Source organism: Trichoderma gamsii, assembly GCF_001481775.2.
Source record: "Trichoderma gamsii strain T6085 chromosome Unknown Scaffold_27.2, whole genome shotgun sequence".
NCBI classification, from domain to species: domain Eukaryota; kingdom Fungi; phylum Ascomycota; class Sordariomycetes; order Hypocreales; family Hypocreaceae; genus Trichoderma; species Trichoderma gamsii.
Window position 1 is genome coordinate 520,493 of NW_020171364.1, and position 13,539 is coordinate 534,031.

Below are 13,539 nucleotides of genomic sequence, written 5' to 3' on the forward strand. Positions count from 1 at the left end.
GCTAGAACTGCACAGGTGGGGCACATACTTCTTTCTCCCCACAGGACTCCGCCGCCGATGACTCCACCTTCCTGAAGAGGAATTTACTTTCATCGATAGCCGAGTCCAAATGACGCATGATGTATATACAGATTTCTGTCAGCAACCACCTTTCGACAATGACTTTCGGGGCAATTCGAACCGCCAAGCTGACCCTTTGGCTTTGATTTCTGTGATGAATGAGCTATCTACACACTAGCTTTCATTTAGTCGCCCAATTGGTCTGGAAATCTTCAAGACTTTGGATTTGTCGTGATTTGTAAACAGAAAGCCTTTTATTATCTAATTTCTGGGATTCTTATCTGCCGCCAGAATGTAGGCCTAGTGCCTACTATCACAGAACATTATTGCTCTGATTTGTTATTTCTCTCCTGGACTGCGAGATACTAAATTGCACAATTGTGTGGAGACTGCGTCAATTAGTATTTAAGGGCTGCAATTTCTCTCTATGAATATCATTGACCTCAACATCATCACTTTCTTCGCTAGTTTTCTGAACGGTTACAATATCACTCTTTGCCACTCTCTTTCAAACCTTGGTACACCTGCCGATAGTATGCCTTCAGTACATATCGCTCTTGTCGGCGCTACGGGTAACCTCGGCCCAGCGATCCTGCAAGCACTTCTTGCGGCCTCGTTCCAAACTACGGTCTTAACAAGAGTAGGGAGTGCTCACAAGGTCTCCGTGCCAGCCGGATCGGAAAGCCTATTGAAGGTTCAGGAGGTAGATTACAACTCGCACGACAACCTCGTCTCCGCGCTCGAAACTGTCGACGTGGTTGTGTCAACTCTCGGCTTTGCAGACCTGTTTAGCACACAGAAAAAGCTTATTGACGCTTCTCTGAAGGCGAAAGTCTCTCGTTTCATCCCTTCGGAGTTTGGAAATGATTCAGCAAACCCTCTCGTCCGAAAGCTGCCGCTTTATGGGGACAAGATCAAGACCCAAGAGTACTTGGAGGAAAAAGCTGCTCAGAACCCAGGCTTCAGCTATACCATGTGTTATAACAACTCTTTCTTGGATTGGCAACTCCAAATCGGCTTTATGGTCAATCTCAGGGACCACAGTGCTACGCTATATGATGGTGGCGATGTGTTGTTCTCCGCGACTCGACTTCCAACCATTGGGAAGGCCGTGGTCGGTGTGATCCAAAATCTCGAAGCTACAAGAAATGAACATGTCTACTTCCACGATATCGCTATTACCCAGAACCAGCTCATTGACATTGCAAAGCGCATTGATGGAAAAGAGTGGTCGACGAACGTTGTCTCGACTGCTGAGGTTGAAGAAAAATCTTATGAAATGCTGAAAAGTAACGATCCGAAGGAGGTCGTCAATTCAGCGCTCGGATTTATTGCCCGGGCGTGCTGGGGCGCAGGATATGGAGGTAATTTCAGTGAAAAACTTAGCAATAAGTTGCTCGGGCTTTCAGGAATGAGTATTGACGACGTTGAGAAGTTGGTACGGGAAATTATTGGTTAAGCTTAACTTAAAACAGACATCAAATCACCTTTTAGCGGTCTTGTGGGATTAATGTGATTTTGCATAATTTAGTCCTGGGGCAAGTGAAGAGTATTTCCAGAAAATGGCTGGCCACTTCCCGCGACAGCCGCTATCGGACGATGCTTCGTATTCAAAGATAACCCGATACTTCCGAGAATTGAGTTTCTTCCAATAGCTGCTCTGTAGAGTAATTCAGATATTCATTATTGTTATTCTAAGAAATGAGTTAAATTCGACCAAGACTACTATGTCTTACTAATGCTAAAAAGCGTTTTTACATCCCAGTAGAGGTTAAAAAAACTTCCACGTCTAATTAAAGTCCAACAATTCCGCAAAAACTGTCCCTCGGCAATCGACGTCTGTTGCTACTCAATTGGCGATGATATTTGTTCGTAGTCAGTTTAAATGAAAACAATCCGGGCAGTTTTATATAGGCCGTGAAACGACCAGAACGAGTGCGTTTGAGTCAGTACGGCGTCGGAATAGGTCTGGATGCCTCTTAGCTGTCATTGCGAAGTGAAATCTCGGATGACAGAATATATGTTGGATAGCACAGCTGATCTAACGTGCGGCGACGGAAGCGCTGGATACAGCCAATTCTTTCTAGCACAACCCTGTTCGGTACCCAGATTGGTGGCCTGGACCCTAAACATTGCGTCTGGCATCTCTATCATGTGATGTCTGGGAAAAATGACGCCAATAAGCGTTTCAAGATTTGGCTTGACATGGTTACTGGTGCTGTTATTTTATATATTACTAAAAGCAATGATTATGTGGTGATTCCGGCTAATCCTTTATGCGATGAGAGGCAAGACGCCCGGATTGTTACTAAATTCCTGCAATGACTGTGATGTGACACTAAATATAGACTAGTCTGGCTCCTCTAACTCCTCTCTAAAAGTTGAGGATATTTTTGGAGAGAAATTTGGCTGGTATAGTCTGTCCTGTATTGCAGAAGAGTGGAGTCCACCCGCAAAATGTGATATGCTGAGAATGAAGGTATTAAGATTGTAGCTCAGAACCAGGTATAAATGATACCTGATAACGTCTGCGGGGCGATTGATAAGCGGATCGAAGATTGGAAGTCCAATCGCAAGGGAAGCGAATGGAAGTTGCAACCAGCAAATGGGAAATACAAAGCAGTGACAATATTCGACTTTTCACGTATGTTACTGTGGTTTTTCTTCCAATCAGTTTCGCAACGGGTTTATTCAGCACGAGTGATACGCCTTTGGAGAACATACTCAAACATATGATTATTGTTGCAGCCGTTGCTCTTGGTGCTACGATATTCGCGCTGTTTAATGCTAAGACTCTGGATTCGAAATTGGTGAGACCTGTTTTTAAAGTCTATCGATTGATACTTAAGCGATTTTTCTTTTTGATTAAACGCACCGCATTGTCATGGGTTTCTTTGCTTTATCACATCGTGATATTGCCATGCGTTTATCTCGCTGCACGCTACGTATATTATCCGATTTTTACACAAAAGAAATCGGAAGAACTTTCAAGAAAAGCACCTGTTGCACCACTGCAGAAGCCAGAAGGTCTCCCTGCTAAGAAACCTGTAACAAAAGAAGAGGCCGCTACAGAACCTTTCAGGTTTGCCAAATTGTGGGACAACGCATGCGAATTATTTCACAAATTTGACAATCCGATATCGCTGGCGCGAGGACTTTGAGAAGGCCAAGAGCTAGAGAGAAGAAACGAAGCGGAACACATCTGCTGTTTAACAAGTTGTTTTTCGCATGATGCAACCCAATCTAGGGCCCGCAACTCCCTTCCTTGTTGAACGAGCCATGGATAGGATTTACGGCATCCATTGCGCCCCTGGACAAGACCATATCAGTGTAACGTTGAGCACTGTCGTACTTTGTATCTTTTCCCTCCGGGAGGGTGGGGGGTGCGCAATTCCCCCATCGACTTTAGTTATAGTACTTACTAGAACTTCACACTTTTTTTCCTAGCTACGAAAAGTGTGGTATTTGTATCAAGGATCTATGCCTAGCCATAACATTCAACAATAGGGAAGTCAAGAATAAATCATAGATGTATTTCATTTGTTTTAGAGACGTTTTCAGGCCGATCAGTGGTACCAAAAACAATGTTTGATGAAACCTCACTTTACCCCGTCTTTGATAAGGAGGCTTATACTTGTGAAAAGTATACTAATTGTTTTATGGCTCACTTCTGCCAATAAGATTGTGCCGCATCGGTGGCTACGGCGGAGGTGTGCCGTGCCTCAGCCGTCTCTCTCTCTCTCTCTCTCTCTCTCTCTCTCTCTCTCTCTCTCTCTTTCTCTCTCTCTCTCTCTCTCTAAAACAGATCAGCAATGCATGTGGAGTGACACAGCACACAAAAGACCGCAGCGTGGCTTGGTGTATGAAGCATGTTGGTTCAAAAACAGAGGCTGGTGTAGCCCAAGTTTTCTATTCTTATGACTGGTGTGATAATATGTACGTAATAAGATATGCAGAAACCCATCATAGACAAGATACTATATAGAGGCGATGTGTACGGTCGGCTATGGTCTATGGTTTCCAAAGTCTTGTTCCCTTGAATCACCATTTCAGGTTGTTTCTTTTCCTGAATATTCTGGACTAAAAGTCCATGTGATAGCAGAAACAACGACGGCGACAACCGAAACTGCGTTCAAGCTCCTGCCTGAGTAGTGGAGACTTCAGAAACATCTTTAAGATTGACTCATTGTCTGTTTCATGCACTTCAACTCGTGCTCATTGTTTGACCACCAGTTTGCACTCTCAGTTGATGTATTATATGGTATCTGGTTAACGATTAGTAAAGCAAAATATAAGCACGCAAGAATCATGTCAATCGCAGGCACTACCTCAGTTCCGTCCGAAACTCAATATAAAATTTGCCATCGACCAACTTACGCCTCTTTTGGAGAAAATGGTCTTACAGCGACTGCAACCGCTTATGGACACTTACTCCAAATAACCCAATATTTTGGAAACGACCCGTCTGGGTTCTATTGCGTTGATCTAAAAGATGTTCTCGAGCCATGTTGGGTCACACAGCGCATGGAACAGCTCCAAGCCCATATCGTTGACCCTGGTCAAGGAATGCGACTTGAAGTCGAGAGCTTTGATAATTCGAAACAAACAAATGAGATGCCACGATTGAGCTTTCATAGTAACCGTTGGCCAAAGTTTATTATCAGATCGGGAGCTGGGAGTATCGATACCGAAATCCAATACTTCATTCATCAAAAGACTGTGTGTCAGACATACACCTTCATTTCTCGCGGTGATTCGTCGGCTTCATTACCGGAATTGGCTATCAACGCCGAATTACTTATTCGAGACCTCGATTTCTCGAGCAGTAGTATCTGGAATATGCAGGAAGCCGACAACAGTTCCTACGAGCACCGGGCGCCTCAGGGGAAGCATTGTATACTCAGGATGCACAAGACGGGTATAGAACAAAATAGCGATGCCAATGAGCCAGCACACAATAATGCCGTCGTTTTAGCCATATGGCCGTTCATGAACGACTCCCTCTCAGATTGTTCAACGATAGGGAACTACTGCGAAATATGTAATAACTCATGGAAGTCAACCATTGAACGTGCCGGTAACGGTAACATTAGCCTATACGCTCCATTTTGTTCCTCTATCACAACTGGACGACATTCCATCGCCCAGCCCTCCTATGAAGCTTCTACGCAGGCTGAACACAGATGCTGAAAGGAATGAAGTTTTATCTGCAAACCCGTTCTTACCCGGCGATGAGAATCTTGACTATGCGTTAAAGAGGAATTTGGAACATATGTTGTCTGTCTGTAGCGTTTCTATTGGAGACAATACTGAGGGTACTATTCAGCCAATTGCAATCACATGTGGCGATTTGGCTGGTCATAGAGTTGCAAACGAGGCAAGCTTGTAAGTACAACGTGATGGTGTTATAACTTTTGATGCTTAGAAACTAACAAAAGAAGTTCTGCCTTTCAATTTTTGCTTCTAGCATTTCGTCATTTCCATGCGCAACTTGATACAAGTCATCGATTTTGCAAGACACAGACTAGTACTTGCAACAAATTTAGCTGTCAGATGCGTTCCCGCATATGGAAAGTGTGTCGAGGGCATTTGAAATGGATAACTGACCAGATGGAAACAAATGCTGGTCTTGTTCATTCCCAGTACTGGGCTACTGGTCGGCCAAGAGGGGCTGAGCCCGGTTCTCCGTTTCTTCAAAAGTCTCTCATGGAAACCCCATTCCATATCATTAAAATCGCAGAATTTTGTCGAACAGCCGAAGATAGAGAGGCATGGGACGAAGTCCAAAGGAAGCCCAAGTTTATTGAGATTATTAGAAAATGGGTCGAGACGCTTGATGGAGAAAATAAGCATGGCTTATATGCATTTCCCCGACCTAGAAAAGAGGCTCCGATACATTCATTCTATTTCCCCGATCAAGCTATCATTTGGTGGGCTACTAAATCAGTGGAATATCTTGGCCTTGGTCAAGAGCTCCAGGTTGAAAGAAGCGCATGTGTTGCCAAACATAAACCGCGCAACATGAGCTACTCATCGGACGAGATACGGGCCAATGCTATCAAAAAATATACTACAGAGAATCCTGTCTTGAAAAAACGCATGATAGCTATTTCGCGAAACACAATCGAGACTAGATTCTTGATTCGGGAGAAAGAGACTGTGCTGTTTTCTGCTTTGGATCTAGGCTTACTGGACAAGTTTCTCTCGCCATTGAAGTCTGGTGGCTCAGAAAAAATTAATGCTTGGACGAATACGATAGATTGTCAAGCGCAGCACGAAGATAACCAAGATACTCAATGGGATCATCCACTTCAGTTTGCGCTCGCGATAATATTGGCTTCAAATGGCGCCCGTATAAACTCAAAGCCTGCGGCAGAAATGATGCATTATTCGAAATCAGCTCTACTCGGCAGTTCCTCTCTTAATGGACTTTTTCCAGGACAGCTCAATGAAGACAAAGAGCCTATTATCTTTATGAAAGACACTATGTGCGATTCTTATTGGCACGTTACATTTGAAGTGCCATACCTATTGTGGAAACATGCGAAGGCTTCGTCAACAAATGCAGCCGAAACCGGCTCTTCAAGCATTTCTACTATACAAGCCCAATTCACAAAACAAGAAAATCCATGCATGACTTCCAAAGAGCTTGATCAGGCGCTGGATAAAATGTTCGAACGTCTGAGTGCTGCCTTTTTCACTCCTGGGCTATCTACCATCAATGGTAAATTGGCTATTAAGAAAAGCGTTCCTTTCAAGAGCATTATTGACCAAAATAATATTGTTGAGCTCCAAGACGAGTGGATGTACAATGAACCGACATTCTTCAATTTTAATTGCAATTTATCAAAACATTGCAATTTGGGAGGATTTGTTTTAGATGATGAAGTCTTGACAACGTCCGAAAAAGAGACTTTTCACAGAGTTGGAAATGTCATGGCTAATGCAATCAACCTGATTAAGCAAGACGGAGACTTTCTAATAGCAGGGAGTCCAATCGCGGGCTACATCATTGACGTACCGAGAGGTAGCCCTGCCAACAAGGAGTACAAGAAACCCTTTATCACTTCTAATCCCGAAATTTACGGGTATGTTGGTGGAAAGCGAACACCTGAACTCTCTAAGAAGAGACTATTTCACTTTTTTGAAGCAAACTTGGCGACTGCGTTGATATGCTACATTGCTTCGTCTGAAAAACCCAAACTTTCGTCCTTTTTTGACAGACACGCGGCATATAATAAATACTTTTTCGACGAAGTTACTTCCGAGACGAACAAATGGATAACTGATTTTCATCTATCTTTTTATCGAATTCTTGGCTGTGGCGCTCTGTCTAGAATTACCGGTATACCTCCGTCGGACGGAATCGAATACCCGCATCATTCTCTCATAAGAGATGGGAGGCGGATCAGTCGAGCTGTAACTAGTTTCAGATTCGATGGTGACTACTTTGATCGCTATTGGACGTGTCACTTCTTTGAGTTCAACACAAAGGACTTGCCTGAAACAGACTGGGAGCTGCGGAGGGTAACAAATAAGGACTTCGGCGCCATCTCGAAAGCAAATCCTTGGAGACAGAGGCGGGTACTGGAGCTCTTCATAGTCAGCACTATGCTGCAAGAAATACTGCTTTCTTCGCAAACAATCCTTGAAGAGTTTAAGAAAAGCATACAGAATAGCGTCAACAGGAAATACATTGGTCAGCAGCCGCCTGCATCAGCACTCTTAGACACTTTCGACCTTTTTACGAAGATAGACAATGGGAGATTTGTTGCTATCAGCCGACTATGGTATAAGTTTCAGCACATCCTTCAAATTGTTGAAAATGATCTCCGGGAGAATCTCGCAAAGATTGCGCTTTGGAACGATCGAGAAAGAGCACGAGGTCATGACAAGCCTCGATGGACTAAGAGCGATGAACGCGACTACCGACCCATCATCTCTAAATTACAGGCTCACAACGATCACAAGTACCATGAATTGCAGAGGTGCTACGTCAACATCGCCTCCTTCAACGCATCTCTCTCAACAAACCTGGACAAAATGCGTGGCGATTTAGAGCTACGTGGTGCAGATGATATTCGTCTTTTTACATATGTGACCGTCATCTTTCTTCCTGTCGGCTTTGCCACTGGTATATTCAGCATGAGTGATGCGCCTTCTACTCATACATTGATCTGTATGGTTATTACCGCGGCTGTTGCCCTTTTAGTTACGGTTATTGCGTTGACTAATGCTAAAACCTTGGATAACAAAATCGTTGGTCCGATTCTACGCGGTTCACGAAGAGCCCTCTACTCGTCTGTCGGACGACCCCTCAAAATTATTTATTCGGCACTCAAAATCCAGTCTCGTCCGTGCATTTATTATTTTGCACGTTATATATACTTTCCATTCATGAATAAGTATACGGGGTCGGGCTTGGCGATGGAAATAATGGAAGAAATTGGCATGGAACTATTTGAAATGGCGGATAATACCTCACCTTGGGAGCATGCCTATGAAGACTTTTTGAAAACGATAAACGAGATGCCGCCGAAGAAAAGAGAATATGAAGAGCAGGATTGGGGGGACTCCATCGGAAGATATACCAACAGTATTCCACAACGAATGAGCGTTCGATTCCGGGGTAGTAACAACACGACTGTTAAGACGGATTCGGCTGTGGGTAGCTGTAACGTCCTGACCTATACTATTATACTTAGGTATAGGGTAGGTTCCCAATCTATAAACTAAGGCGTTAGTTTATATTAGCAGAGAGATATAAGGGATTTAATAAGCAGAGTAATTATATAGCTAATAAAGTTATAAATAACTAATTTAATTATTATTTAAAAGTGCTATATTAATAACTAACTATTTAAGTTTTATTTAATAAGTATAATAAATAGTCTTATATAGTAAGTTATTTTAAGTAGCTTATAATTTTAATTATAATTCTCTAAGATAGCTTACTTTAGTATTTATAATTTATTATAAGTAGCTTATAATATAAGATATAATTTTCTCTTAATTAATTTATTAGTTTATAATATTTCTATAAGTATATATCTTATAGTTATTAATTTATAATATAATACCCCTTTTTATTAGTCTTATCCTTAAGGCTAAATATATATTAGCTTTATAATCTATAAGTATATTATCTTTCCTATATCCTATATTCTATAACCTAATTCCTTAAATAATATTAAAATAACTAATAAAGTATTTAAGTTAATTTCTTATAAAACCTATAAACGCAATTTTCTTATATTATTTATTCTTTCTTATAGTTTTAACTTAAATATACTATATATTTATTATTTTTAAAAAAAGGTCCCTTATTATATAATAAAGGATTTTTCTTATTATTATAAATATATTAAATATAGCTATTCTTATAATAATATTTTAATAGCTTTTTCTTATAAGCGAGCTTAATTTTTATAAAATATTTAAAGTGCTAATATATTTATAATAATAAGGATATTAAATTAGTAAAAAAGATTAAAAGTAAAGGAAAAGGCTATAGGTAAAGTCCTAAAGTCTCTTTAAGCTTAATTAACTAATTTATAAGCTAAACTATTAAAAGCTATAAATTAGCTATTTTAAATTTATTATATTAAGAGTAAAATAAAAGAGTATAGTAATAAATTAATACATTAAGGGATATAGGAGTTAAATAAAGAAAATAAAATAGTAAGTAATCTTTAATATATAGGGGTTTTTAATAATATTAATTAGTCCTCCCTTAGCGTTAATTTAGAGTTTAAGGACCTTAGTTTATTAATTTAAGAGTTTAAAGAAATTTCTTTATTAATTTCTAAGAGCTAAAGTATTCTTTTAATTCCTATAAATTTTTTAATTTAAAGTATTCTTTTTATTTAATAAAGTACTTAATTTTATTTTCTTTATAGTTTTATTATATAATAAGTATATTTTTAATTTTATATTTCTTTTCTTAATCTTTAATAATAATTTTATTTAAAATAAGTCTTTTAGTATTTTTTTTAATTTATACTTTTTTAAGTTATAATATATAAAATACTAAAATTTAAAGTTTTATTATATTTAATAAAGCTAGCTTATAATTTACTTTTTTAATTTACTTAAGAATTTTATAAGGTTTTATTTTTTTAATATTAAGTTTATTACTTAGCTTATTTATTTTAATATTTAATAGTTTATAGCCTTATAAATATTATAATATATAAATTATATCTCCCTTTTAAAGAATTAGTTTTATAATTTTATTTTAATTTATATATTTTTTTTATTTTATTTTAAATTAACTTAAGTTATATATGTATTTCTTAGTATAAATTAATTATTAATTTTACTATAAGTTAAGCTTTTTTAGAGTTAAGTTTATCTTATAGTAATTTAAATACTTTTAATATAAATCTATAGTTAATATAAAAAGAGGTAATTTTTATAAATTTTAAAAGTATATTATTATAGTATAGTTAAGCTATTAGTAATTTTTTTACTTAATTATTTTATATAAAGTTAATATAGTAATATAAGTAAGCTTTAATAATTTAGTTAATATATTTTATTTATTTATTTATTTAAGAATAATATATAATATTTAATTTATAATTTATTTTTAATTTAGCTATAAATTTTTATTAAAATTTAAAAGTAAATATTTATTTTTTATTTAATATTATTTCTTTTAGTAATTTATATTTTATAGTAATTATTTTTATATATATATAAGTAAGTTCTTTTACTATATATAATTTATTATATAATATAAAGTATACTTACTTTAATAAGTAATAAACTATTATAAATATACTATTATATTTAACCTTAGTAAGAGATTTAATAAATAAAGGTAAATTAATAATATAGTTAAAGGTAATTAATTTCTATAGTTATTTTAATATTAGTAATAGTTATAGTTTCTTATAAAGCTTATATTTTTTATTTTTTATTTATTAATATATATTATAGTATAATATAATATATTATATATATACTTTAAGTCCTTTAATATTATAATATATAAGAACTTAATTATATATTTTTTTTATACTTTTATATTTATATAATTATAATAATCCGGTCCCTAGATCCTAGGTTATTATTATAGGGTAGCGGATTCCTAAGGGATAAATGTATATATTTATATTAGCAAAGAGAATAAGATATCTATTATTAAGTATATTATATAATTACTTAATTAATAAATAAAGTATAACCTATATTTAATACTATTATATTATTAATAACTAACTATTTAAGTTATTTAATAAGTATATTTTATTTAATTTATATAATAAGTTATTTTATAAAAATTAATATAACCTATTAGTTTATTACCCTAAGGACTGCTTATATATATTAGTCTAGTATATAAAACCGCTAGCTTATTATTAATCCTCCTTTAATTAATTTTATATTTTAAAGTTATCCTAGGGTATATACTGTATTATATTCCTTAAGAGGTTAAGTTATAATATAATACTCTCTTTCCAAAGGTCTTATCCTTAAGGCCTATTATATAATATTTATTATTATACCTTATAGTAATATATTTCTATTAGTAAGTAATTTTCCTCTTTATATTTTTATTTTATTATTTCCTATAGCTTTTATTAAAAAGCGCTATAAGGCCTTTTCCTTAGCTAAGTGTATTTTAAGTGTAAGTATAGCAGCTAATATACTATATATTTATTACTATTATTTAAAATTAACTTATATTATATTTAATGTATTTAGTTATTACATTAACTATATATAGTTAAAGAAGTTATATAATAGAATTATAGTAGCGGAATTTTATAAGTTTTTTCCTTAGAATATTTAAGTAATAATTAATTGTTTTTAGTAGAAAGAGTATTTATATAAGAGAGTGCGTTAAAGTATAAGGAAAAAGAGACTAGTAAATATATTAAGTCTTTAAATGCTTAAATATTAAAATTATAATTTAAACTTATAAAGGAGTTAAATTATTTATTATATATTTATAAAATATAAAAAAAAGTAAAGGAGTAAGGTAAAGAGTTATTTTATTAAGGGATAATTAAAGAGAATGCAGTAGTAGCCGCTAAATAGTCTTTTAAATAAGTTACTATTTTACATTTAAGGCCTAGTTTTATTTTTAATAGCCTAGCTTCCTTTAAGTAAGTTAACCTAGGCGTAATTAATTTAATATTATTTAAGCTTTTAAATCTTAATAGATTTTATTTACTATTACCTATATATTCTTTAAATATTTAATAAGTTCTTAGCTATTTATATTATTATTATAGTTTTTTTATTTTACTAGGTATTTACATAGCTTATTTTAATTAAGTTTAAATTTAAGGATTTTCTTAACTTTATATTCTTTTTCTTCTTCTTTAATTATAATTTTATTATAAATAATTTTACTTATATCTTTATTAACTAAAGCTTTTTTTAATAGTAAAATATAAAAGATTTTATAAAGTTTACTTTCTTATTTCCCTTTTATATTAGGGATATTAAATTTATAGCTAACTTCTCTTACTTTCTTTATAATTTTATATAGTTTTACTTTTTTATAGTTTAGTTTATTATTTAGTTAATTTATTTTAATATTAGCTTATTTATTTCCTTTTATATATTAGCAGAGGTAAACTATATCCCCCTTTTAAAGGGTTAAACCTTTAAGCCTTATTTAATTAATATATTTTTATATTTATATATATATTAATTTAAGTTATACTTATAGTTCTTTATATAGTTTAATTATATTATTTGCCTTAATTATTACTTTTTTTATATTTTTATTATTATATAGTAGTTTATATACTTTAAGTTTAAAGCTATAATTAAGGAAAAATAGTAATTTTCCAGTGGATTTTAATAATATACTATTATATAAGAGTTAAGTAATAAGTAACTTCTCTGCTTAGTTATTTTATTATAAGTTAATATAGTATTATAATTATACTTTAATAATTTAATTAATTCTCTTTATTTATTTATTTATTTAAGGGTAATAAGCTATATTAGCCTTATAATTTATTCTTAGTTTAGCTATAAGTGCCTTTTAAAACTTAGAAATAAATATTATTCCTTAATTAAAGATAATATCTCTTAGTAATTTATAGTTTATATTAATAAATTTTATAAAGATATATATAAGGTCTTTAATATTTATTACTTTTTTATAAGGGATAAAGTAAGCTATTTTTATTAATTTATTAACTATAATAAATATATTATTATATTTTATACTTATTACTAATTCTTATAATAATAGTAATTTTATAATATAATTAAATAAAATTAATTCCTATAGTCTTATAGGTATTAGTAAAGGTTAAATTTTATTATATAATAAGTGCCTAGCGCTTTTACTTTATTAATATATATTATAGTAAAATATAATATATTAAATTACTTTCTTTATTTTATTAAGGTAATAATATTATTATACTTATTCCTTAGTTTTATATATACCCTTATAACTATATAAGGGGTATTAATATATTATTTTTACTACTTTATTATATAGTT

General features: G+C 33.8%; 2 protein-coding genes across 2 annotated transcripts; both read left to right on the plus strand.

The window, feature by feature from the left end:
* Positions 1 to 487: 487 nt before the first annotated feature.
* TGAM01_v207468 (hypothetical protein) lies at positions 488 to 1,519 on the plus strand (the record flags this gene model as incomplete). Its single annotated transcript, XM_018810887.1, has 1 exon — positions 488 to 1,519. One exon carries the CDS (start codon positions 488 to 490, stop codon positions 1,517 to 1,519), a length of 1,032 nt encoding a protein of 343 aa, XP_018655893.1.
* A 2,849-nt stretch (positions 1,520 to 4,368) lies between these two features.
* Positions 4,369 to 8,771, plus strand: TGAM01_v207469 (hypothetical protein; the record flags this gene model as incomplete). Its single annotated transcript, XM_024550106.1, has 5 exons — positions 4,369 to 5,101; positions 5,154 to 5,445; positions 5,607 to 7,148; positions 7,494 to 8,724; positions 8,766 to 8,771. 5 exons carry the CDS (start codon positions 4,369 to 4,371, stop codon positions 8,769 to 8,771), a joined length of 3,804 nt encoding a protein of 1,267 aa, XP_024405194.1.
* Between the last annotated feature and the right edge of the window lie 4,768 nt (positions 8,772 to 13,539).